Raw genomic sequence first — 23,837 nt, forward strand, 5'->3', positions numbered from 1 at the left:
TACGTGCAGTTTGAATGTTTGAGGGATAGCCATGTGCAGAAGCCCAGCAGATAATTACTCCTCCATGACTGGAGTTCACGTGATAGCCCTGGGCTGGACATGGAAACCCGAGATTCACTGACATTTGTATGGATTTTGTGGCAATTGAATATACATTTAATATATAGTAATTAAATATAATGTTTACTATTATATTAATGACAAAGTATTAAATATAATATGTAATATATAATATTTAATTGCCATTATATATTGTATAGATATATAACGTATGTGGCTAAGGAAAATGAGAAAGTCAAGAATGGGACTGTGGGGAACGTACTTATGTAAGGGGTTGTCTGAGAAACAGAACTATCAGAAGAAGCTGAGTAGGCATAGCCAAATGTGTGGGAGAAAACCCAAGGAAAGCAGGTGTCACAGAGCCCAAGGGAGGAAAGTTTCAAGGCAGAGGGAGTGGTCGTCAGAGTCAAATGTCACAGAGAGGTAAAGTTAAGGATGAAGTCACTGGCTTTAGCAGTTAGGAGGCGACTTACCCTCAGCAAAGGCAACTTCAGGGGGATGGTGGGAAAAGAATCCTGATGGCAGTGGGGAGAGGAAAAAACAAATGAGGGATGAGAGCAGAATACTATTTTAAGAAGCTAGTTTGTGAAGGAGAGGGAGGATATAAATGACATCAAAGGAGCAAAATATAGGAAAAAGGGAGGCATTTTGTTGGGGCGTTTTTGTTTACTATTTATTTTGAAAGTGGTTGAGATTTTAGTATATTTATAAACCAAGAGTGTATAAAATTTATAGGACTGTTGAATTTTGTAGAAGCAGAGTCCAAGAGGAGGGAAGAAAGGATAGGATGTAGCACATCCATTCAGAGTTTGTACTTCTACTGAGACCAGAGTGATGAGGTAGATGGTTACACATGACCAGAAGGTGGGTGGAAGGGTTGGGGTGAGCGAAGGGAGTTCATAACAGATGGCAGTAAGGAGATAACAGGGAATGATATTCTGAAGTCCATAGTCCAAATGAATAATAGGGCATAATTTCCTTCAACAAACAAAGTGGGGGTTTTGCACGCCCACTGGGCTCTGTGCCAGGGGCTGGCTATCCTAAGATGAAGAAGATGTCGTGTATCTCACAGTCCTCTCTGGTACCCACCTCAAAAACTACTTAGCTTTTGTCCCTGCCTGTCTTCCCACCTACCCTTTCTTCCAAACCCCCTTTCTTTTTTCTTCTGTTTTTTTTTCTTCTTTTGTATGTATCTCTCCTCTCTCTTCTACCTTCTCCATGGGCCCCTCTCTTCCTCTTCTTTTCCTGCCTCCCTTATTTGCACACCCACCTCTCTTGACACCATCTGGTCTCTTTCTCTTCCCCCCTCCCTCAAACTAACCAAAACGGGGGAACAAAGTCAGCTTTTAGTTTTTATTTATCAAATAAACCTTTGTTTCCTGTGTTGAATTTTTTTAAACAAATAAGTTGAAATGTTTATACCTCTTTCTCTAGAGGTATACGAGAGTCTCAGTTAGCTTTGTTCTGTTGGTTAACGACTCTTGGTTAATTCAACCTCCCCCAGCCTCTGACAGGACCCATGGGGAAGGAAGCAAAATGTTTCATCTGCAACAGACACGATGTTTATTTTACACACACTGTTGACTCTATGAGAAAGAGAGGACTTAAATGTGATAGTCTTAAAGAAAACAATGTTTTGGAAGGTTGTATGTGATTATACTGGTAAAGAAAACATAAAGGACAAGGGGAAAAAATCATATCGATGCCCATACTTTCAGAGTATAAAAAAGAAATTCCTGGCCAAAGAATACTGGTTGCATCTGGAAATCTCATGCTGTCTGTTGCTAGCCAAGAAAATCAGTGTCGTTTTCCTTCCCCTGACCTGGCAACGAACAGAATTGAAGGCCCCATGTTGCCCTGGTAATAGCAGATGACACAACACTACCCAGCCACGCACGGCACCAGGGTCCTGACTCTGGTTGTGGAATCTCAGGATCAAACACACAACTAGATTTGGCTTCGTTAGCTGACTTAGAGCCACAAGTTTTCCACTGTGCTTCAGCAGAATGAATCCTTGACACTGATAATATCTGTTGAGAGTAAATACATACACATTGCACCCATTGTTAAATTCTGAGCCCAGTCTGCCAACAGCCTAAAATCGTTGGTCGTTAAATTTAGAAACAGTGCTCAAGTTTTATGACTTCTAAACAACACCTCCAATTATAAACCTCTTGTTAAATGTCTTGACATGTCCTTTATAAAGGAATCTTTAATAAGGTTTTTAAAACTGTTTTACTTTTTTAAAAGGAAAACTAGCAGTGGGAAGAAAGACTTGTTAGAAAGCACCGAGGGATGAAGCTGGAAAGGGCCCCAGAAGAAGTTCAGGCTCAGGTTCCCCAAAATTCAGGCCAAACAAAGTAATTATTTCCATAGGCATGACATCATGGGTATATAGAGACATAAAATTGATCCCTCCCCAGTTTGATCATTCTTGAGAGTTGAAACCAAGTCCCCATGCAGTTTACTTGGTCAGTTTCACAGGACTAGAATTCCTTTCACAAAGAGTAAGGCTCTCCTTGCATCTAGTTTAGGGTGGTTTTCTTTTACATAAATATTTTTTGCTTGCTAACTTAGCTTTTTCTCTCACTTTTCCCCCTTTTCTTTCTCCCACTTAAATTTCTCAGGACAAATGTTGCCTTTCACTTCACTGCCAGCCCCTCTCAACCTCAGGTAAGTGAAGCATTTCAAGGTTATCATGATTCTACCTACTGACATTACCCAACAAACCCATGGTAATAGGCAGAGTCAGCATGTGGCATTGCCCTTGACCTTTCACAATTTGAGATATATTTGTATTTTTGGAATGTCGTTCATATTACTGGGACTTTAGACACAACATTCGATCTTATCCCCTTAACTGGTGTGAAATGAGAGGCGTGCCATTTGTTTTCAGATGTTCCTTGGCTCAACTGTTAGCAAACTGTGCATCTATTATGCACCAAGGACAGTACTAGACTGAACTAGGTGCTGCGGATATGATATGAAGAAGATGGAGATATAACTCCTGCCCTCATGAACCTTATTATCAAAATGGGGAGGGACAGGGAGTGGAAGGCCAAACACAAAACAGGTACACAAATAATTAATCAACTGAGAAATACAATAAAAATGGGACATACTTTAATTTCTAGAGTGTTATGGTATAATAGTTTCTCCTGTCATAAAGAGAGAACAGGAATGCTGACATTAGAAGAATTAGATATTTGTGTTGTGCCCTCCATTAAACCATAATCATAAGCAGAATAAATACATGAAAAAACATACATGAAAACTTTAAGCTGCTTTTCCATGGACACTTCTAGCTACCTTTTTATTTTTTCACAGCCTCTGAAAGAGTTAAGTCTATGCAATAGCAGGCTTATCACAGATTTATTTAATGTCCCGATATTTATTGTAAATCTTCTGTAGGCTGTAATACAGCTTAGGTCATAAATGGCTACTTAATTTTTGCGTTGAATGTATTGAAACTGGAATTAACACAATACATGGATACTGTTTAAATCTATTACAAACACTTATGTGTTAGTAAATATTTAACAACCAGTTCCCAGAGAGAAACCCCTGATTTGTAGCATTTGCCCATTTCTGTGGTGTAAATACCTCCATTATGGCCAATCTTAAGCTGCCAACATGATGCCCTTGAATACAGAGTTGGGATGAGATGTGCACAATCAGCCCCCCAAACCTGTGTGGGCCAACTCCCATGCATCTTTTAAGACTTCAATTTCCCATCAGTGAAGGCCTCCACAGTGCATATATACTGCCACCCAGTGACAAAAGAGGACTACAGGCCCACATGAATTGCTCTCAACATTTATTGGCCACTTAATTCATGAAATATGTGAAAACACTAGTTGCTAGGTGCAATGGGAGATATCTGAAAAGAGAGGAAAAACTTACATCCCAACCACACAAAGAATATAGTGTAATAGTGCTGTATGGAGATATACTAAATATGGTAACTAACTGAATGCTGAAATGCACTCTCAGTTTGTAGAAAATCAGTGATGAGGGACGCCTGGGTGGCTCAGTGGGTTAAGCGTCCAACTTTGGCTCTGGTCATGATCTCACGATTCACGAGTTTGAGCCCCACATTGGGCTCTGTGCTGACAACTCAGAGACTGGAGCCTGCTTCAGATTCTGTATCTCCTTCTCTGTCTGTCCCTCCCCCACTCGCTCTCTGTCTCTCTGTCTCAAAAATAAATCAACATTAAAATTTTTTTTAAAAAAGAAAATCAGTGAGGATTATATATTATAGCTTTCTCTCATTTTAAAAAAGGTATGTAAATATGAATTTCTAAGTAGTTTGTATATAAATCTCAAACTAGAGTAAAACATACTTAGAACTAAAAAACAAAATAGAAATTATTTGATGTCTATGAAAGTTTTACTTTACTATTAACTGTTCCCATTTTGACCTAGATTTTATATCCCCTTCAACTGTAGGAAAGATTTTCTATTTATATAAAACCACCCAAATGACTGCACATTCTTACAGAACCTTGATTATCAGATAGAAGCAGGTTACAGAAACTGGGTGGGTAATGAAGACCCAAGATGGTGATTTGTGGCCTAAATTCCAGCCATTGCTTTGGGTACTTGTCATTTGCTTCTTTCTGATTAAAGTAGATTCTCGAGGCAAGGGTCAAAAGTATTTATTTGGGGTTTATGGTAATTTAGAGATAAAGAAGACTGATAATATTTTGGCAAAAAGAGAAAGCTTCAGTAGATGTCTGATTTTTGCACAAAACCAACTCCTATAATAAAAAGAAATAGATATGATACTCATTATTGCTAACAGTAATCATAACAATGCTCTTAGGTTACAAAGTTTGGCTTCCCTAGGAACCAAGAACACCTCTTGGGAATTCCAGACCATTCGCCTTTGGATAGACCTCTGTCTTACATGTATTGAATCAGGGTCCAAGATGAAAGGTCAAAATGAAGTGGGTTCTTAGAAGTGTTGCCATCTGTGACAAGGTGTGAACAGACTTCCAAACAGCAATGTTAATGACATTCCTTAATCTTGAGGTTATTTTTTTCCCCATCAGAAGTCTTTGGATTATTGAAAAATATTCTATTTTTATTCTCTGATTCTCAGAATAAGGTTAGTAAAGAGGATGTTAGAATTCAAAATTAAGTTTTTACATGTTTTGCCTCTCCTTTAAACTGATAGATTTGTGGCGCCTGGGTGGCTCAGTCGGTTGAGCCTCCAACTTCGGCTCAGGTCATGATCTCAAGGTTCATAAGTTTGAGCCCCACATCAGGTTCTGTGCTGTCAACACAAAGCCTGCTTCGGATCCTTTGCCCCCCACCCCCACCCCAGCTCTACTTCCCGCCCCTCAGCTCTCTCTTTTCTTCTTCTCTCTCAAAAACAAATAAACATTAAAAAAAAAAAAAAACCTGATAGATTTATTAAAGTCTTAGGATATTGAGCTTGTTTTAGTTGGTATCCTCAAAATCTTAATCAGATATTTAATGTTAAGCTTCTCAACCAGCTACCACATTTATAATTATTGACAAAAGTCCCCTTTCTTCATTTATTAGCAATATGTTTAAAACTCAGCGTTAATAAACGGTGGATTCATAATCTAATCTAGGTAAATGGTATAACTTCTGATTTCCTGATTCTTACGATATCTGAGAAATACTTTTAAACGATATCTCAGCCTGCTCAAAATTGTGAACGTATTTCAGGGAATAGATGTAGCCCTTGATCTTTGAATGGAAATATTGTCTCTCTATATTCCAGCCAGGAAACAGATTCTTTAGCAAGAAGTCTAGGGGCCCAGTGGGCCTGGTAGTAATTCTCGCCTATAGGAAGGTGGTTAAGAATCTTGAAGAACCACTTATCTGCTTTTCAAAGTGGAATTTCCTATTTCAAAATGATCCCATGGAAGTAAATCTTGGCTCAGATTACATCTTGAATATCCCTAGTTCAAAGGGTTGGAGGGATTTTCTTAAGCAGAAACTGGAATGAAGTATACCCAAGTTTAGTTGGGAAACAAATGCTAGCAAATGAAATGACATTGTCTGAAATGGCTACCTTGTTTTGTTCACTGCTTATCCCTAATAATCTGGCACAGAACCCAGAGCCCTGCACAGAGCAGTTGCTCAATATGTATGAGATGAATGGCTGATGGAATGAATGGAGATTTACATCTGAACTTTGTGCCTTGTACTAGAAAGGAAACAATCCTATTCATGTAAATCTAGTTTTGAGTTCATAACTGTAAACATTACTTAGTATTAACAAATCATGTCTTTCTTTTTTCTTATTCTCAGTATTTTCTATACAAATTTCCTGATGATGTGGACTCAGTTATTATTAAAGTCAGGTCTGAAATGGCTTATCCATGTTCTGTTGTCTCAGTCCAGAATATCATGGTGAGTCTTAATAACTTGTCAGTTTTTCAATATGGAGCATTATGTTGTCACAGGGTAAATGAAAGAGAAGGGTGGAGACTATGTTGTCCTCTTACTATGTATCTCCTGCAAAACTGTTAAATAATAAAAACAGTATCTTGTGCACACAAGTGGATTGTCTGTTTGGAGACATTGATTTGGGGAGATAGAGAATAGTTGACTCCTCACCAAAATAAGCAATGGAAAGAAGGGAGGGAGGATTATGACAAAGAATAAGGAAGACCAAATTGTGGGCTGCACAAGAAATATCAAAACCTATCATTTATTCTGTTTTAAAAGTCTTACTCGTAACAATGGGCCCTTTTCTGCCTCAAATGTGTTAATAAAAAATGGGAAAGGTGTTATATACTTGAAGACCATCTTTTCAGTTCTTTTTGATATAAAGTGACCTTTAGAGGACTTTAGAAGGCAAGGCACTAAGCTTTAGGAGGACTGTTTCATGACTTTCCTCAGAGAAAACTTTTCATGCTTTCTGGCTTAGTAAGGAACCCCTTGCTCTGTGATCCTCTGGGTAGAATGTGTGTTGTGTGTAGTATGGCTTTAGTGATGCTTTCCTTTTTATCCTTCATGCATGTTGTAGTGCCCAGTGTATGATCTCGACCACAATGTGGAATTTAATGGTGTCTATCAGTCCATGACCAAGAAAGCTGCCATTACACTGCAGGTGAGACATCACTTTGGTGGTCACTATTGTCAAAGACAATGCACAGTTTATAGTCAGGTTACCTGCTGGATGAGCATTCAAAACACATTGTCATTCACTGTGTCCTTGGATCTCTTTCCTTTATGATTGGCTTTAAAACAAGGATTCCTTCTCCTGAAATCAAAGACCATGCCATGGTGGACAATAGTGCTCTGCCAGGGGCCCCATTCCCCTTAGGGGGTCTTGGGAACCCATGATGCAGTGGGACATATATCTGACAGATTGCTTAGAGAGGTAAGGTGAGATGCCAGTGTACTTATTGGGAGATGCCAATTTAGTGTAAAGTTTATCTGACACATTTAAGACAATTAAACATATTCTAATACTCTGTATACCTGTAACAGTATCCAGAAAAGGACTTCAACTCTGGACAGAATGGATAGGTTCAAAGGAATATGGACCTCATGTGTACAGCCATTTGCCCTTTTGTTATTTGTAATTAAATTATTTCAATGGTAATTTTATAGCAAAAATGATTTTCAAAAAGAATCTGTCCCTGCCTTTAAGGTGGTGTTTACTTAAGGTACCTACAACTTCATCTGTTCTCCAAAGTAAGGTGATACTGTCTACTAAAGGACAAAGAATGAGGGCTTCTGGGTGGCTCAGTCGATTAAGCTTCCAACTCTTGGCATTGGCTCTGGTCATGATCTCTCGGTTTGGGGGATCAAGCCTTGCATTAGTCTCCACGCCATCAATGTGGAGCCTGTGTGGGATTCCCTCTCTCTCCCTCTCTGCCCCTCCTTTGCTCATACTCTTGCTCTTTCAAAATAAATAAGTAAACATTAAAAAAAAAAAAGAACAAAAAATGAGGATTTAGCTATCAAATGTAAAAACTTCTCTTAGGCTTTGATTTCCTAGTGCCTCAGTTTTGATAATCCCACATCTCTGCTCCTGTTCACTCATGAATAAGGAGACTGGGACACAGAGAAGCACACTTAGAGAAAGTCAAAGCCAGGACTATAACGCAGGTCTCACTTTTGCATCCCTAACCTAAATTATTTAACTGTGACTGTGTGACTGTTAGGAAAGTCATGTATCATTGGATTTTCAAATAATAAAACCTGAACATAGTGAACCCAAAACACACTAAAAATAAAGTATGTTAATTTTAAAAATATAAAGTACAAGTATTATTATTAAACATAGGCTGTTGACATATTTTTTTACATGGGGCCTATTACAGTTCTAAGCACATAAGTGGGCACAAGATAGATTGAGATTAGAATAGTGTACCTGTTTAATTTTTTGGATTTAACAATTATTTTATTGTGGCTAAACTCTGGAGTAGATCATAGGTATCTGAAAGTTCTTTCTAAGAAACTAGGAGCAGGGGTGAACTTTACTTTTCTTCTCTTTCATCTCTTTCTGCTCCCACCCCCACCACCATGGACTTTCTCCCCTCTTGCTATCCTTTCTTGCTATCATAAGTTGTTATGTCTTATGCAGAAGAAGGATTTTCCAGGCGAGCAGTTCTTCGTGGTATTTGTGATAAAGCCTGAAGATTATGCCTGTGGAGGATCTTTCTTTATCCAGGGTAAGAGATAGTGAGGAATGTTTGCGACTTAGAAAAACCTAATGAAATGGAAGAGAAGGGAAGCCAAAAGCTCCCCATGGCCCCTTACTACCATCTCTAATTCTCATTGGGGATCATCAGCAGTAACTTGCAAGGCAGTCTGAGAGATCTTTGAAAAAAAAAAAACAAAACGTAGAGTAGAAAATGATAAATCTAAAAGGATTACTGATACTACAAAATGTCATTTAGTGCACTACATCTTTTCAAAGTTTTGGGCTCTATCAGACCATGTGAGGTATATTCACTCAGTTTGCCTTTTACTCAACAAATATTTGCTGTTGTGAAATAATGATTTTATGTAGCATATCAAGGTCCACTGTCTAAGACTGGTTTGGTAGCCAGCAGTAATGGAGCCATTTGTGTTAATCAGTAGTCCTCATTTCCAGAAGGACATACAAGGAAAATTCAGAGTTCTCAATTTCAGTTGCCAAAATTATACCTTGCAAGACAGTAAGAAAGCAAAGCAGGACCATTTATCCCAATGACAGGGACTGTGTGTAATACCCTTAGGCATAGTACAAATGGCTATGGCTAACTACCCAGTCACTACTGTGGGAATGCAAGAGGCTATTGATTGAAAACACAGACCCCCAGCAGCTGATGAGCTACATGTGATCAACACAGAGGGTGTTTAATGTTCAGTATAATATGGTTCTCTTGATATTCAGGTGAGATGTATTCTTCATGTATTCTTTAATCTCTTGATTACCTAACTCTAGAGTTTTGCCAGTGTCCAATGTTCTTTGGCAAACTACAAGTCATTTTATGACTATGTAACAAAAAATTTTTTTTTCACTGGCTAGAATAATGCAAAGCAAAAGACAAGACAGCTTTCTATTTTTGTAGCCATTTTCTTCAGATGTCTATGGCATATTGGGCCACATGGATATCAGAGGATGAGTCAAGCTTTCTTTACTCAAGAAGGGAGGCTACAGTCTCACTTCTTCAATACTACCAAAAATGCAGTGAGGCAAAGGCTATTGTGAAAGTTTAGCCAAAAGCCATATTAGATAGTTTGCAGCTTTGGGAGTTAGGTTTTCCTCTAGTTCTTGCTAAAAGAAAATTCAACAACCAGAGCTAATTGTGGACAGTTTTTGAACAACTGTTTAGATGAGAGGCCAAGAACCAAGTATCTGATCTATTTTGCCTTTTTCTTTTTTACCAGAAAAGGAGAACCAAACCTGGAATCTACAACGAGCAAAGAACCTTAAAGTGACCATTGTTCCTTCCATTAAAGGTCAGTATTGGCTCTAGGATTCCATGGAAAGATTTCTATGTCCGAAGGCAATCATATGCTTCAACACTAATGTCATCCTTCCAGAGAAACATCATAAGAAAACTAATATTTACCTTGGAGACAGAAGAGAGAATCAAAGCATGTTGTTAAATCTCTTCCAGAAAGAAAGGGAACTCAATTATGACATTGTATACAGGAAGTCCCTTCCTGGCTTCCATTGGGAAGTCATCACTGTGATAGGTAGCCATTTGTGGAGAATGTCTGGGTGACCTCCAGTAGCTTTGCTGCTTTGAATGGAATTATATTAGGACTTAAGAGTGGGTGTGATGGAGATGAGCCCTTGAAGCCATCCTGTCCCAAACATGCTTCTCTTTTTTCCTGAGGACACCCTGACCAAAGTTGTTTCTCTTCCCACAGAAACTATTTATGTGAAATCCATCCTTCTCAGTTTCCTCATCTTCTTCTCCTTCTACTTGGGATGCCTGCTTATTGCATTTGTTCATTATATCAGGTAGGTCAAGAGTATCAAGAAATGTTAACCCCCTTTGCCTGTCTCTGTGTGGTGAGTAGAGCATTAGGCTTTACAGCCATATTGACCAGATTCAACTCTACCTCAACCACTAACTGTGTGACCTTGGGCTAGTTACTTAACCTCTCTGTGCTTCAGTTTCCTCCTCCTCAAAAATGAGATAATAATTTACCTCATAGAATTGTATAGCTGCAGTGTTTACGTCAATGTCCTGCACAGAGTGAGTACTGTTTAGAGTATTAGTTATTTTCATAGTTAATAAAACCTCAACAGAAAGACAGCTTGGGTATTTTTTTGGATCAGGAAATACTGTAAATCCTATGGAATGTAGGAAATGAGGAGTTCTTCCTAATATGGAGATTTAGGAACAGCTTTAAAAATTCCATCAACAAGTAAATTTAATGTCTAAAATAAACCTTGAGGTGTAATAAATAGCAGGAGTGATGTGCTTTGATATTGCATTGCCAAGTGCTTTCATACTATTATAGCATCAATTTTCCAGTAAAATGTCCCTTGAAGGGAAAAAAAAAGGAAATGATTATATTGTAATTTGACTAAGACAATTTCCCTTCCCAAGAGATTGGAGCCCCTAATAAAAAGAGCTCCAGTTTTTCCTGGTGTCTCTGAGCAGGCCCAAACATTGAAAATTCTGTACTTTGTTGTGGTCTCTGTGAAGCAACTACAAAAGAATGGCAGAAGGCCTACAATAAACAAATGTTCTTTCCCCTCTTGAACATCTGAAGAAAACAAAGCCAGCCCAGAGTTTTCAGACTATTGGGCAATTTAACAGCATCATAGAAAAAAATAATTCTCTTCTGTGACTTTACAAAGCTTTTCAGTTGAGAAATTGAATTTTAAAACCCTGGGACTACCATTAACCATATCTAGAACAATTTGAGCATCAGAATACTTAAGGAGAGTAATAAATTATAAACCATTGAGAAAAGTAGAAATTCATGAATCCATATTGATGGAAGAAGGAAGGAAGGAAGGAAGGAAGGAAGGAAGGAAGGAAGGACCTAAATATCTCCAGATACAATCCAAAGTCAATAAAACAGGTATACATTGAGGAAGCGAGTCATTAGCAAATGCCCACAGCTTGCCTACATAAGAATGCCAAAAGCTGACTGGAAAAAATGGAGGGAGTGCTGGAATTGGAAAATCATCTTGCATATATCAGGTTAAGAATAATTAGTGGATACTAAAACTAAGAGGAAAATCTGATGAAAATCAAAATATGTGCATGACCATAAAGTGTATCCCCACGAGTTGCTTAGTTATTCTAAGGGAAAACATAGTAACTATACAATGGAGAACTCAGACAAGGATTGACTGGGTGATCAAAATTAATGTGAGCAACGGGGAAGGTAAGACACTGTGTGCCTCCACATGTGACAATCTGAGGACACAGCACTACTCATGCAGTATTCCAGCCAGAAATACATATTTTGAATATAATCCTGAGGAAAAATCAAACTAACCCAAAATGACAAGCATTCTATTAAAGACAAATGAAAGGCTGTGCAAATGATCCAGATTGAAGGAGACTAAAGAGATATGGGCAACTAAAGACAACACCTGGTCTCAGATTGGATGTTTTACTAGAAGAATATACTATAACAGACATTATTGGGTCAATTGACAAAATTATAATACAGACAGATTAGAGTATCTTATCAATGTTAGATTTGCTGAATTTGACAACTATACTATGGTTAGGCACGAGAATATCTTTATTCTTTGGAAGTATTTAGGGCACCTGGCTGGCTCCGTCAGTAAAGCATGTGACTCTTGATCTTGGGGTTGTGAGTCAAGACCCACATTGGGCATAGAGCTTACTTTTTAAAAACGGAAATATTTAAGAATAAAAGTTCATGACATATGCAACTTACTTTCAAATGGTCCAAAAATTATATATAACATATATGTAGTTATATACATATACACACATACAGAATGATAAAGCAAATGGGATAACATGCTAACAAATGAATCTAGATAAAGCATATGTGAGTATTCTATATTTTATTCTTACAACTTCTCTGTAAATTTGAAGTTATTTTCTAATAAGAAATTAAAAACAAAAACCCCAGTTCACAGGCAAATATATCTTGAAAGTATATACATTAACTGATTATCAGCCCACTTAATTTATTAGATCATAATCACTGACATTTACTAGGCACCGTGATTATCTGAGATTATCTCAATTGATGCCCTACAACAAGCACTAGTATTATCACCATTTGACAGTTAAGGAAATTGAGGCACAGAGAGGTGAAGCAGTTTGACCACAAATTCACAGCCAGTAAATGAGGGAGCTGGGATTTGCCTGGATTTCCAGGCAACGTGGCTCCAGAGCCTTACCTATGAAGCAGGCTGGTCAATACAGGTCTGGATTGGTAAGGGCATGCGAGAGAGGGCAGTCCTGATCAAGGGGGCCAGACCAAAAGCCTGGTACCCCAGCATGGATTCGAATGGAAAAGGATCCCAAAAGCTGTCAATTTGGACTCAGATGAACTCCCAGATCATGGAAAAAGAAGTTCATCTCTTATGCTCTCTTAGGAAGACTGTCTCTACTCCTGATGTTTTAGATTTTAGAAAATAGGATTTCACTTCTTTAGTTAGCTAGCATGCATAATCACCATACAGACAAAAAAAGTAGAGATGGATATCAATGTCCCTGACATTGTCATGCAGCTACAGCAGGAAGCACAGGTTTTGAAAGCTGTGGTATAAGGCTTTGTTGAAACCTCTGGCTGCCAGATTATTTTGCTATAGTCAATCGCACAAGCATAGATTCTTCCCAAATATAGCGAAAGTGAAAATTGAAATCTGGAGACATAAGAACCATTTGGCATTCTAAATAAAATAATAGACTGAGGAAAAATGCTAACAGAACTCTTTCTCATTGAACTAAGCAAAAATAACAAAGTTTTCTACAAAACCAAATGAAACTAGTCCTGGAGCATAATGCCATTTGCTTGATAAATTCTCTGTACTTTATTATTAATACGCATGGGATTTGTAGTACATGCTATGAAATTAGGATGAAAATATGGATAAGAGACATGGCCCTGCTCTCAGGAAGCTAAGAATCCAAAGTATTAGCTATACTGGCTTGAATCTAAACACCATCCCCCTCCCATTGCCAGCCACAATCCATTCAGCAAGTATGTAAGGAGTCACTACAATAAATGTGCAGGACCGGGGCCAAACACTGGATACATGTTCTCTTATTCACTTCTTTCAACCACCCTACCAGACATTGAGTTCAAACTGCACAACCCTGAGTACTCATCCCTCCCTTGATTCTTGCATCAGTTATCTCTGGCCACAATAATGCTGCATAAAAATCAACCATAAAAGCTCCAATGGCATACAGAAATAGTTAAGTTTACTTACAAATCTCTGGGCCAGCAGGATGACACTGCTAATCCAGACCGGGCTCAGAGGTCGCAGTTGGGTGTGGCTATAGAGTGCTATCACCTGGCGTCAGCTAGGTGCTGACTCTTCTAGACCAGCCTCAGCTGCACGTGGTCTCCCAAATTCCAGCAGGCTAGCCCTTGTTTGTTGTATCTCCAAGAGAGATAGCAGAAGACTTTAAGGCCTCCTTAAGATGTAGGTTCAGAAGTGGCATGATATCACTTCTCCTTTCTATTAGCCAAAACAAGTATGAGGACAGTCCAGACTCAAGAGGTGAACACACTAACTCCACCTTTTGATTTAAGGAGCTAAATACAAGATGAGGTGTAGCCATTTTGCAATCAATCTAGGAGAGTTCTCATTTACGATCTTCTCCTTTGCTCACTGAATACAGTTTGCCTCAGCCTAGCTTTCTAAATCATTTAACCTCTACTGAAGAATCTTATCAGCTCCTAAATCTATAGCAAATGTGGGTACAGCCTGTTAGCACAAACACATCATTTTTTTCTTTTAATGTTTTATTTATTTTTGAAAGAGCACAAGTGGGGAAGGGGCATAGAGAGAGAGGAGGATAGAGGATCTGAAGCAGGCTCTTCCATGAAAGAAGTGAGCCCGATGTGGGGCTTGAACTCATAAACTGTGAGATCATAACCTGAGCTGGAGTCGGACGTTCAACAAAATGAGCCACCCAGGTGCCCCCAACACATCATCTTTTATGAGTGCATATAATTGCTTGCCACTTAATCTCACAAGGATTGTTTTAAAAAGGGATTTCAGCAGGTGTTGGTGAGGCTGTGGAGAAAAAGGGACCCTCGTGCACTGTTGGTGGAAATGCCAGCTGGTACAGCCACTGTGGAAACAGTATAGAGATTCTTCAAAAAGTTAAAAATAGAACTACTCTACAACCCAGCAATTACACTACTAGGTATTTACCCAAAAAGTACAAACGCACTAATTGAAGAGTATTATGCTAAAAAAGAATTACAGGCCAATATCCCTGACGAACCTGGCTACACAAATTCTCAACAAGATACTAGCAAATCATATTCAACAATACATTAAAAGAATTATTCACCATAATCAAGTGGGATTCATTCCTGGGCTGCAGGACTGGTTCAATATTTGCAAATCAATCAACATAATACATCACATTAAGGGATAAAAAGAAGGGATCACAAGAAGGGATAAAAACCATATGATCCTGTCAATAGATGCAGAAAAAATGTTTGACAAAATACAGCATCCTTTCTTAATAAAAACCCTCAAGAAAGTCGGGATAGAAGGAACATACCTTAACATCAAAAAAGTCATATATGGTTTTATACAGCTTTATACAGCTAATATCATCCTACAAGCTTTCCCCTGAGATCAGGAACACAATGGGGCTGTCCACTCTCCCACTGTTGTTCAACATAGTGTTGCAAGACCTGGTCTCAGCAATCAGACAATGAAACTAAATAAAAGGCATCCAAATTGGCAAAGAAGAAGTCAAACTTTCACTCTTCGCAGATGACATGATGCTTTTCATGGAAAACCCAAAAGACTCCACCAAAAAACTGCTAGAGCTGATACGTGAATTCAGCAAAGTTGCAGGATATAAAAGCAATGTACAGAAATCGGTTGTATTTCTATACACCAATAATGAAGCAACAGGAAGAGATATCAAGGACTTGATCCCGTTTACAATTGCACCAAAAACCATAAAATACCTAGGAATAAACTAAGCCAAAGAGGTAAAAGAACTGTATGCTGAAAACTATAGAATGCTTATGAAATAAATTAAAGAAGACACAAAGAAATGGAAAAACATTCCAAGCTCATGAATTAGAAGAACAAATATTGTTAAAATGTCAATACTACCCAAAGCAATCCGCACATTCAGTGCAATCCCTATCAAAATAGCACCAGTATTCTTCACAGAGCTAGAATAAACAATCCTAAAATTTATATGGAACCACAAAATACCCTGAATAGCCAAAGTAATGTTGAAAAAGAAAACCAAAGCTGGAGGCATCACAATCCCAGACTTTAGCCTGTACTACAAAGCTGTAATCATCAAGACAGTATGGTATTGGCACAAAAACAGACACATACATCAATGTAATAGAATAAAGAACCCAGAAATGGACCCACAAATATATGACCCACTAATCTTTGACAAAGCAGGAAAGAATATCCAATGGAATAAAGACAATCTTTTAGCAAATGGTGCTGGGAGAACTGGACAGCAATAAACAGAAGAATGAAACTAGGCCACTTTCTTACACCATACACAAAAATAAATTCAAAATGGATGAAAGACCTAAATGTGAGACAGGAAACCATCAAAATCCTACAGGAGAAAACAGGCAGCAACCTCTTTGACCTCGGCCATAGCAACTTCCTACTTGACATGTCTCCAGAGGCAAGGGAAATAAAAGCAAAAATGAACTATTGGAACCTCATGAAGACAAAAAGCTTTTGCATAGCAAAGGAAAAAATCAACAAAACTAAAAGGCAACAGATGGAATGGGAGAAGATATTTGCAAATAACATATCAGATAAACGGTTAGTATCCAAAATCTATGAAGAACTTACAAACTCAACACCCAAAAAACAAATAATCCGGTGAGTAAACGGGCAGAAGATGTGAATAGACACTTTTCCAAAGAAGACATCCAGATAGCTAATAAGACACATGAAAAGATGTTCAACATCACTCATCATCAGGGAAATACAAATCAAAACCACCATGAGATACCACCTCACACCAGTCAGAAGGGCTAAAATTAATAAGTCAGAAAACAGTAGATGTTGGCGAGGATGTGGAGAAAGGGGAACCCTCTTACACTGTTGGTAGGAACGCAAATTGGTGCAGCCACTCTGGAAAATGGTGTGAAGCTTCCTCAAAAAATTAAAAATAGAACTACCTTATGACCTAGCAATTGCACTACCAGGAATTTATCCAAAGATAAATTTTTATAGCAATGTTTTATAGCATCACTAATAACAACAGTCAAATTATGGAAAGAACCCAAATGTCTATCAACTGATAAATGGATTAAGAAGATGTGGTTTATATATACAATGGAATACTACTTGGCAATGGAAAAGAATGAAATCTTGCCATTTGCAACAACATGAATGGAACTGGAGGGTATTATACTAAGCAAAATAAGTCAGAGAAAGACAGATATCATGTGATTTCATTCATATGTGGAATTTGAAAAATGTAACAGATGAACATGGGGAAGGGAAGGAAAAATAAGGTAAAAACAGAGAGGGAGACAAACCATAAGAGACCATAAATACAGAGAACAAACTAACAGTTGATGGGGATAGTGGGCTGGGTTAAATGGGTAACCAGCATTAAGGAGGGCACTTTTCGGGATGAGCACTGGGTGTCATATGTAAGAGATGAATCACTGGGTTGTACTCCTGAAGCCAAGACTACACTGTATGTTAACTAACTTGAGAATAAAACAATAAAATAAGGTTTTTTTTTAAAAAAAAAAAAGAGTATTATGCCACGTGAAATAAGTCAGAGAAAGACAAATACCATATGATTTCACTCGTGTAGAATTTAAGAAACAAAACAAATGAGCAAACAGGGAAAAAAAGAGACAGAGACAAGCCAAGAAACAGACTCTTAACTACAGAGAACAAACTGATGGTTACCAGAGGAGGGAGGGTGTGAGAGAAGGGTGAAACAGGTGATGGGGATTAAGGAGTGCACTTGTTGTGATGAGCACAGGGTGATGTATAGAAGTGTTGAATTACTGTACTGTACACGTGAAACTAAGATAGCACTGTACATTAACTAGAATTTAAATAAAAACTAAAAAAGGGGACACACATACCCCTATATTTATTGCAGCACTATCTACAATAGCCAAATTATGGAAGCAGCCCACGTGTCCATCAACTGATGAATGGATAAAGAAGACATGGTATATATACAGTGGAATGTTATTCAGCAATAAATAAAAAAAGAAATGAAATTTTGCTGCTTGCAACAACATGGATGGAGCTAGAGAGTATAATGCTAAGTGAAATAAGTCAGAGAAAGACAAATACCATATGATTTCACTGTTGTGTGGAATTTAAGAAACAAAACAAACAAGTAAAAGGGGCTGGGGAAGAAAGAGAGGCAAACCAAGAAACGGACTCTTAACTATAGACAACAAACTGATGGTTACCAGAAGGGAGGCAGGTAGAGGGATGGGTGAAATAGGTGAAGGGAATTAAGAGTACACTTACCGTGATGAGCACTGAGTAATGTATAGAAGTGTTGAATCACTATATTGTACACCTGAAACTAATATAACACTGTGTGCTAACTGTACTGGAATTAAATTTAAAGCTTAATTTTTACCAAAAGGGACTCAACCACAGCCTCATTTGCCAGCTAGAACAGTCAGGCCAAATTGTAACCCTTCTTAATAATCTGCCTTGCTGGGTCAACAAATATTTAGTTATCATTTTCTATGTGCCAGGCTCTGTCCTAGCATTCAGGGATACAGTGGTGAACAAGACAGTCCAGATCCCTGCTCTAACAGACTTTACATTGTACAGAGGGGAAACATATAAGCAAGCAAGTAATTAATAAAGCAAATAATTTCAGCTAGTGACAGGAGGGAAAAAAACACTGTAGTGTGAGAGGGAATGGTTGGATTGGGAATCTACATTAGATTTGATTTGCAAATCAAGCAAGGAAGATATCTCAGAAGGAAGACTTTAATAGGAAGAAGGAGCTAGCCATGTGAGGATCTGGGGAGAAAGTGGCCCAGGCAGAGAACAAGAGCAAAGGCCCTGGGGTGCCTGTGTGGCTCAGTCAGTTGAGCATTCGACTCGGACTTAGGTCATGATCTCACTGTTGGTAGGTCCGTGCTCTGGGTTGGGCTCTGTGCAACAGCTCCAGAGCCTGGGGCCTGCTTCAGATTCTGTGTCTCCCTCTCTCTCTGCCCCTCCCCCACTTGTGCTCTGTCTCTCAAAAATAAATTAAAAAAAAAAAAAACACTCAAAAAAAAAAAAAAAAAGAAAAAGAGCAAAGGCCCTGAGGCAGGGATGAATTTGCTGTCTCTAGGAACAAAAGAGGTATAAAGAGAAGTTCTTCCACCAGACATACCAGGATCTGGGGTGTGCAATTTCTAGAGTCTCTGTCTAGAAGTAAGAGTATGTATGAAAGCACAAACACATCTAATCCCTAACTTTCCTCCTCCCTGACCAACCTCACATCCAAAAGGGAAGCTCATTTTGCAAGAAGACGGTGATTCACATTTTAATGTTTGATAGATGTTCCCAAATGATATATCTGGCTTTTTTAGTAATAGTTTTATTGAGATCTAATTCACAGACCACAAAATTCACCCTTTTAAAGTATAAAGTTCAATGACTTTTAGCATATTCACAGTTGCACAACTGTCTAATTTTAGTATATTCACAGTTGCACAACTGTCTAAAACCACTATCTAATTTTCATCACCTCCAAAAAGAAACCCTGAGTTTATCAAGATTACAGGATACAAGATCAATATACAAAAGCCAGTTTTATTTCTATTCACTGGCCATGACTAATCCAAACATAAAATTAAGAAAACAATTCCATTTACAATAGGATCAAAAATAATAAGATACTTAAGAATAAATTTAACAAATTAAAGACTTGTACATTGAAAATGACAAAACATCCTTGAAAGAAATTAAAAAGGACCTAAGTAAATGGACATCCCATGTTCATGGTTTGGAGGGCTTAATATTAAGATGGTGTAGTAAAATAATGGCCCCTAAAAGGTGTCCACATTCTAATATCCAGAACCTGTGAATATGTTACTTTACATGGCAAAAGAGATTTTACAGATATGATAAAGTTATGGAGATTGCTTTGGATTATCCATGTGGGTATAATCTAATCACAAGGGTCTTTGTAAGAGGGAGGCAAGAGGGTCTAGGGCAGAAGGAGGATATGTGATGATGGAAGCAGGGCCAGAGCAACATACTTTGAAGATGGAGGAAAGGGCCATGAGTCCAGGAATGCAGGCAGCCTCCAGGAGCTAGACAAGGCAAGGGAAAGGGTAATCCCCAGGCAGCCCCTAGAAGGAATACAGCCCTGCTTCATACCTTGATTTTAGCCACAGAAGATGTACTTTGGAATTCTGACATCCAGAACTATAAGATAATAAATTTGTATTGTTCTAAGCCACTATGTTTGTGATAATTTGTTACAGCAACAATACAAACTAAAACACATAGCAACACTCCCCAAATGGACTTAGAGATTCAAAATAATCCCTATCAAACTCCCAGCTGACTTTCTTACAGAAACTGACAAACTGATCCTAAAATTCATAAGGAAATACAAGGTGGGGAGACCCAGAATAGGTAAAATACTCATGAAAAAAAGAGAACAAAGCGGAGGTCTTACACTTCCTGATATCAAAACTTACTACAAAGCTACATGATTGAAACTCTGGCACTGACATATAGAAAGACATATAAATCAATAGAATAGAATTGAAAGTTCAGAAATAAAGCCTTACATTTATGATCAATATATTTTTGACAAGGGTACCAAGACAATTCAACAGAGAAAGGATATTCTTTTCAACAAATGTGTTGAAACAACTGGATATCAACCTGAAAAAAATGAAATTTTACCCCTACCTCACACCATATGAAAAATTAACTCAGAACAGATTAAAGATCTAAATATAGAAGCTAAATCTATAAAACTCTGAGAAGAAAACTTGGGTTTAAATCTTTGTGACCTTGAATTAGGCAACAATTTCTTAGATATGACACCAGAAGAACATGTAACAAAAAAATTAGATAAATTAGACTTAATCAAAATTAAAATTTTTACACTTTTAAAGAACGCTATCAAGGAAGTGAATATACAACACATAAAATTGGAGAAAATGTTTGCAACTCATATATCTATCTGGTAAGAGTCTAGTATCCACATGATATAAAGAATTCTTACAAGCCAGTGATACAAAATAAATAAATAAATAAAATGGGCAAAGAGTTTGAATAAATATTTATCCAAAGATCTACAAGTGGCCAATAAACATATGAAAAGATGTTCAACATCATTAGCTATCAGGGAAATGAAAATAGAAAAAACAAGGAGATACCACTTCTTACCCACTAGGCTAGCTATAATATTTTTTTAATGGAAAACAACAAGAGTTGGTAATGATGTGTGTGGAGAAATTGAAACTCCATACATTGCTAGTAGGAACATAAAATAGTTTCTGCTATAAAGCTGCTGTGGAAAAGTTTGGGGAAAAAAAACCCACAAAACAGTTACCTCATACTTAGCACATCTGTACCTAGGTGTATACCCAAGAGAATTTAATACATATATACCCAGAAAAACTTGTACATAAATGTTCATAGCAGTGTTATTCATGATAGCCAAAAAGTGGAAATAATCAAATGTCCACCAAATGTAAACATATAAATTAAACATGGTGTATCCATACAAAGAAATACTATTTAGGGGCACCTGGGTGGCTCACTCAATTGTGTCCAACTTTGACTCAGGTCATGATGTCACGGTTTGTGAGCTCGGGCCCCACGTCGGGCTCCGTGCTGACAGCTCAGAGCCTGAAGCCTGCTTCAGATTCTGTGTCTCCCTCTCTCTCTGCCCCACCCCGTTCACACACACTCTCTCTCTCTCTCTCAAAAATAGACGTTAAAAATTTTTTCACATAAGTAAATAAATAAATAAATAAACTAATAAATAAAGTAATAAATAAAATGAAGGAATATTACTTATACATAAAAGACCAAAGTATTGATTCATCCTACTACATAGATGAACCAGAAGCCAGTCAAAAAAAGACCACATATACTATGATTCCATTTATGTGAAATTTCCAGAACAGGCAAATTTACAGAAAGTAGATTCATGGTTGTCAGAAAGTGTAGGAGTGGGGAATGGGGAGTGACTGCTAATAGGTTTTAAATTTCTTTGGGGGGGGGGGGTGATGAAAATGTTCTGGTTACAGTTTTGTGAACATATTAAAATGCATTGAAATGTGCACATTAGAGGATGAATTTTATGATGTATGAATTATCTGAAAATAAATGAATCTGAAAATAAGTAAATGAATTTATGTATGTATGTACATGCCTAGGAGCAGAATTGCTGGGTCAGATGGTAAGTCTGTTTCACTTTCGAGTTTTTCAAAGTGGCTGTACCATGTTACAATCCTGCCAGCAACATATCAGAGTTCCAATTTCTCCACATGCAAAGGCTTGTTTTAAGAGATCCTAGCAGACAAATCTGCAACAAATGTAAAATGCTGAAGTTTTCACGGTCTTAGGAGCATGTGTATGTTCTTGTTTACAGATTTCAAAGAAAATCCATTGATGGAAGCTTTGGTTCCAGTGATGGTAAGAAAAGTCCCTGGTAAGAAAAGTCAATTCGAATGATAGAGAGTGTGCGGCAACATCCCATTTAGCACTTTTGTCTCTCTGACTTTCATCATTGCCAAACCCTCCCTTGGTTCCTATCCCACGGACTAATCTAATCTACAGTCTTTCTAGAGAAAGCAGAGCTAGTGAGAACCAGTTTTCAGAGTTGGTAAGTACTGAGATATGGAGCTCCTACTAAGACCCTTTGCTTAGAGTGTCCCTTGCAATTGTCCATGGCTCATTTATCAGCCATTCATCTTCTTTAGAAGTTTAATCTTTTATAGGATGTAAATTGTTCACACCTATTTCATCCCAAAGCCAACTTGCGAACAATAAGAATTTATTGTCTCAACTCTAATACACAGTTCAATTTTCCCAAATTGAAATAGAGGCTTTTTTGTTATTGTTCAAGTGGCTAAAAACCTGAATTATTTGAGACTAACAAGTGTAATAACTTTGGGAAATCCAGAATAATTGATTATTTGACCATTGTAATGTGCCCTTTCCTCCACTCTGATAATTTGAACAAAGAAACTCAATTACCTGATCTTTTTATAAAAATTTTTTAAAAATTAAATGTCCTCATTTTTTTAAATCAAGAAATAACTGACATGTAACATTGTAAGTTTTGAGTATACAACACAATGATGCAATATTTGTATATATTGCAAAATGATTACCACGATTAAGTCTAGTTAACATCCATCACCACACAGAGCTACAAATTTTTTCTTGCGATGAGAACTTTTAAGATCTATTCTCTTGGGCAGGGGCAGGGGGTGGGTGTTGCGCCTGGGTGGCTCAGTCAGTTAAGCATCTGACTTCAGCTCAGGTCACGAACTCGAGGTTCGTGGGTTCAGGCCCTTCGTCAGGCTTTGTGCTGACAGCTCAGAGCCTGGAGCCCGTTTCAGATTCTGTGCCTCACTCTGTCTCTGCCTCTCCCTTGCTCGCACTCTGTCTCTCTCTGTCTCTCTCTATCTCTCAAGAATAAACATTAAAAAAAAAAAAAAAGATCTACTCTCTTAGGAACTTTCAAATACACAATATAATGACCAGCCTGTACCTTATATCCCCAGGACTTAGTTATTTTATAACTGGAGGTTTACACCTTTTGTAAATATCCTCATTTTTTAAAAGTCTAAGCATGAGTTACTCAGTGTTCATAAGTTATTTGGCACAGAGTGATGATTTAGAAAAGGAACGATGAAATGAGACTTGATTTTTAAGTCACATGCAGCAGATGTTCAGTTCTGTGTTTTCTGTACTTAACTGAGCCCACAGAGTCTTAGAGAAACACAAATTGATCCCCTACCCACCCACCAGGAGCATTTCTCACTCTGCTTCTCCTGCCTTCCTTTGACTTTTGTCTTCCTCAATGTCAGCATGTTTATTTTCCAGCCACCCAGGCAATTGGTTTTGACAACATTCAACTAGCAATATGAAAGACTATCAAAGGACACCTGCTCTAGGGTCTTTA

The 23,837-nt window shown here is 37.9% G+C and overlaps 1 protein-coding gene across 2 annotated transcripts in view; it reads left to right on the forward strand.

Moving 5' to 3' along the window:
• The window catches only part of SIDT1 (SID1 transmembrane family member 1), a 110,958-nt gene that overhangs the window by 49,595 nt on the left and 37,526 nt on the right, over positions 1 to 23,837 (forward strand). For both annotated transcript variants that reach the window (XM_060639980.3, XM_060639982.3), the window contains exons 4-10: positions 2,688 to 2,733; positions 6,349 to 6,450; positions 7,070 to 7,153; positions 8,639 to 8,726; positions 9,931 to 10,002; positions 10,420 to 10,513; positions 22,296 to 22,339. In XM_060639980.3, coding sequence (XP_060495963.3) covers positions 2,688 to 2,733; positions 6,349 to 6,450; positions 7,070 to 7,153; positions 8,639 to 8,726; positions 9,931 to 10,002; positions 10,420 to 10,513; positions 22,296 to 22,339 — 530 coding nt within the window. The remainder of the gene's footprint in view (positions 1 to 2,687; positions 2,734 to 6,348; positions 6,451 to 7,069; positions 7,154 to 8,638; positions 8,727 to 9,930; positions 10,003 to 10,419; positions 10,514 to 22,295; positions 22,340 to 23,837) is intronic.

Source organism: Panthera onca, chromosome C2, assembly GCF_046562875.1.
Source record: "Panthera onca isolate mPanOnc1 chromosome C2, mPanOnc1 haplotype 2, whole genome shotgun sequence".
NCBI lineage: Eukaryota > Metazoa > Chordata > Mammalia > Carnivora > Felidae > Panthera > Panthera onca.